Source organism: Agrilus planipennis, unplaced genomic scaffold, assembly GCF_000699045.2.
Source record: "Agrilus planipennis isolate EAB-ADULT unplaced genomic scaffold, Apla_2.0 scaffold9, whole genome shotgun sequence".
NCBI classification, from domain to species: Eukaryota; Metazoa; Arthropoda; class Insecta; order Coleoptera; family Buprestidae; genus Agrilus; species Agrilus planipennis.
The window spans coordinates 1,373,655-1,375,270 of NW_020442467.1; the positions used below are offsets into that span (position 1 = coordinate 1,373,655).

The 1,616-nt window shown below is 28.5% G+C and overlaps 1 protein-coding gene across 1 annotated transcript in view; it reads left to right on the forward strand.

Annotated features, from left to right (window-relative positions):
* The window catches only part of LOC112906655 (proton-coupled amino acid transporter-like protein pathetic), a gene marked incomplete at its 3' end in the record, with an annotated part of 4,819 nt that extends 3,207 nt beyond the window's left edge, over positions 1 to 1,612 (forward strand). The window contains exons 3-4 of the mRNA XM_025981217.1: positions 230 to 310; positions 1,561 to 1,612. Of these exons, the coding sequence (XP_025837002.1) occupies positions 230 to 310; positions 1,561 to 1,612 (133 nt within the window). The remainder of the gene's footprint in view (positions 1 to 229; positions 311 to 1,560) is intronic.
* Between the last annotated feature and the right edge of the window lie 4 nt (positions 1,613 to 1,616).

The following is a 1,616-nucleotide window of genomic DNA, read 5'->3' on the forward strand; positions in this document are numbered from 1 at the left end:
AAAATCCGTTGCGTAGTTTTAAAGATCTAAGCATACATAGGGACAGACAGCGGGGGAAATGCGTTGTATGATTTCGTTACATAGCAACTCGCATGAAACGAACTTACCCTACCGTGCGTAAAGAAGTATCACTTAAAAAAAAAACAAGACAGACTTAATAAAATTGAGTAGTTTTATGTGAAATTTTAAAAAAATAATTTCCATTGTTATTAATTGTAGTATATTTTAGATATGGATCGGGAGAGTTGGGAGAAGTTGAACCTGAGGAATATGATCCTCATACTCATCGAACAGTACCTCATCCTACCTCGTAAGTTACACTAAAGATATTTCAATAGTATTGTTATTTAAATTTAAATGCTTACTCAGTTTAATCAACAAATTACTATAAAAATAATATTATCAAGTTTGACTGAATAAATTGATGATAACATTACTTCCACTTGAATTATTCTAATTATATTCCAATGTTTCACAATAAGTCCATCGAAGAAAGTTCAATAATGTTGAATCTAATTCTATTGTTATCTACTGTACGTTCTATATTTAAAAGGAAAAAGGTACAAACAAAACTGACCTACTAATTCGAAATGGCTTACGCAAAAATAAACATTAGCATTTACGTTGCCAATCATTAAACCAACATCTATGTCGATGTAAAATTTGCTTTAATTCATTTTAAATTTAAAGTCAAAAATAGGGATTTTTGTGTAAATCTCTCAAGTTGATCCTCAAGTAATTGTGACAATTCCAACCGAGATCAAGTTCAAGGCCACAGTTCTCTGTTTTTACTGTTTCATATAATTAAATTGTTTTATTATTAAACCTAGGATTTCGAGTTCAAACAGTGTCAAAAAATTTACTGATGACGTTTTGTCTCGATTGCACGGTACACCTTCAGAGTCCTTCCTAGCTTCAATTGAAGTTGAAAGAACCCTGAAAATTTACTGTGTAACATAGAACGAAATGTTAACAGAGATATTTTGACGCGGTACTGGCTCAAAATCTTGAGTTTTATCGTAAACAACACCACCGGAAGACTAGAAAACTCCAAAAATTGTTCCATTCTTTACTATAGCATTTATGAAGGATTTACATGTATACCAAAAAAGTCTAATAAGTAATTTGCTTTCTAATATAAAAAAATATTTTTATATTATTTCATATTTTTATTAATAATTTTGTATGTACTTATGACAGAAGTTCTAGTAGTACTTATTCCATCAAGAAAACAAAAATTATAATAATAACTGAATCATTGTTTACCAGAGTATTATTTGATGAGAATTTGGACATCCATTTAAATGAAAAAATAACTCAAATAATCAAGTCATTACATTTTGCATTTAGTATTTTAAAAATTGAAAAAGGCTAAGTATTTCAATTCAAATAGAAATTAACATTTAAAAACGGCATTTAAAATAGGAAGATTTTTTTTGTATTTTCATTGTATATTTATATCACAAATACTGCATATTATTATTAACTATTACAAAATCAACTACTAATGTAGTAGCGTGCAACATATAATAATGCAGTTTGTATTTGGTCTCTTTTTAGTAACAATGAAACGTTAATTCACATACTTAAGGGTAGTTTAGGAACAGGGATCCTTG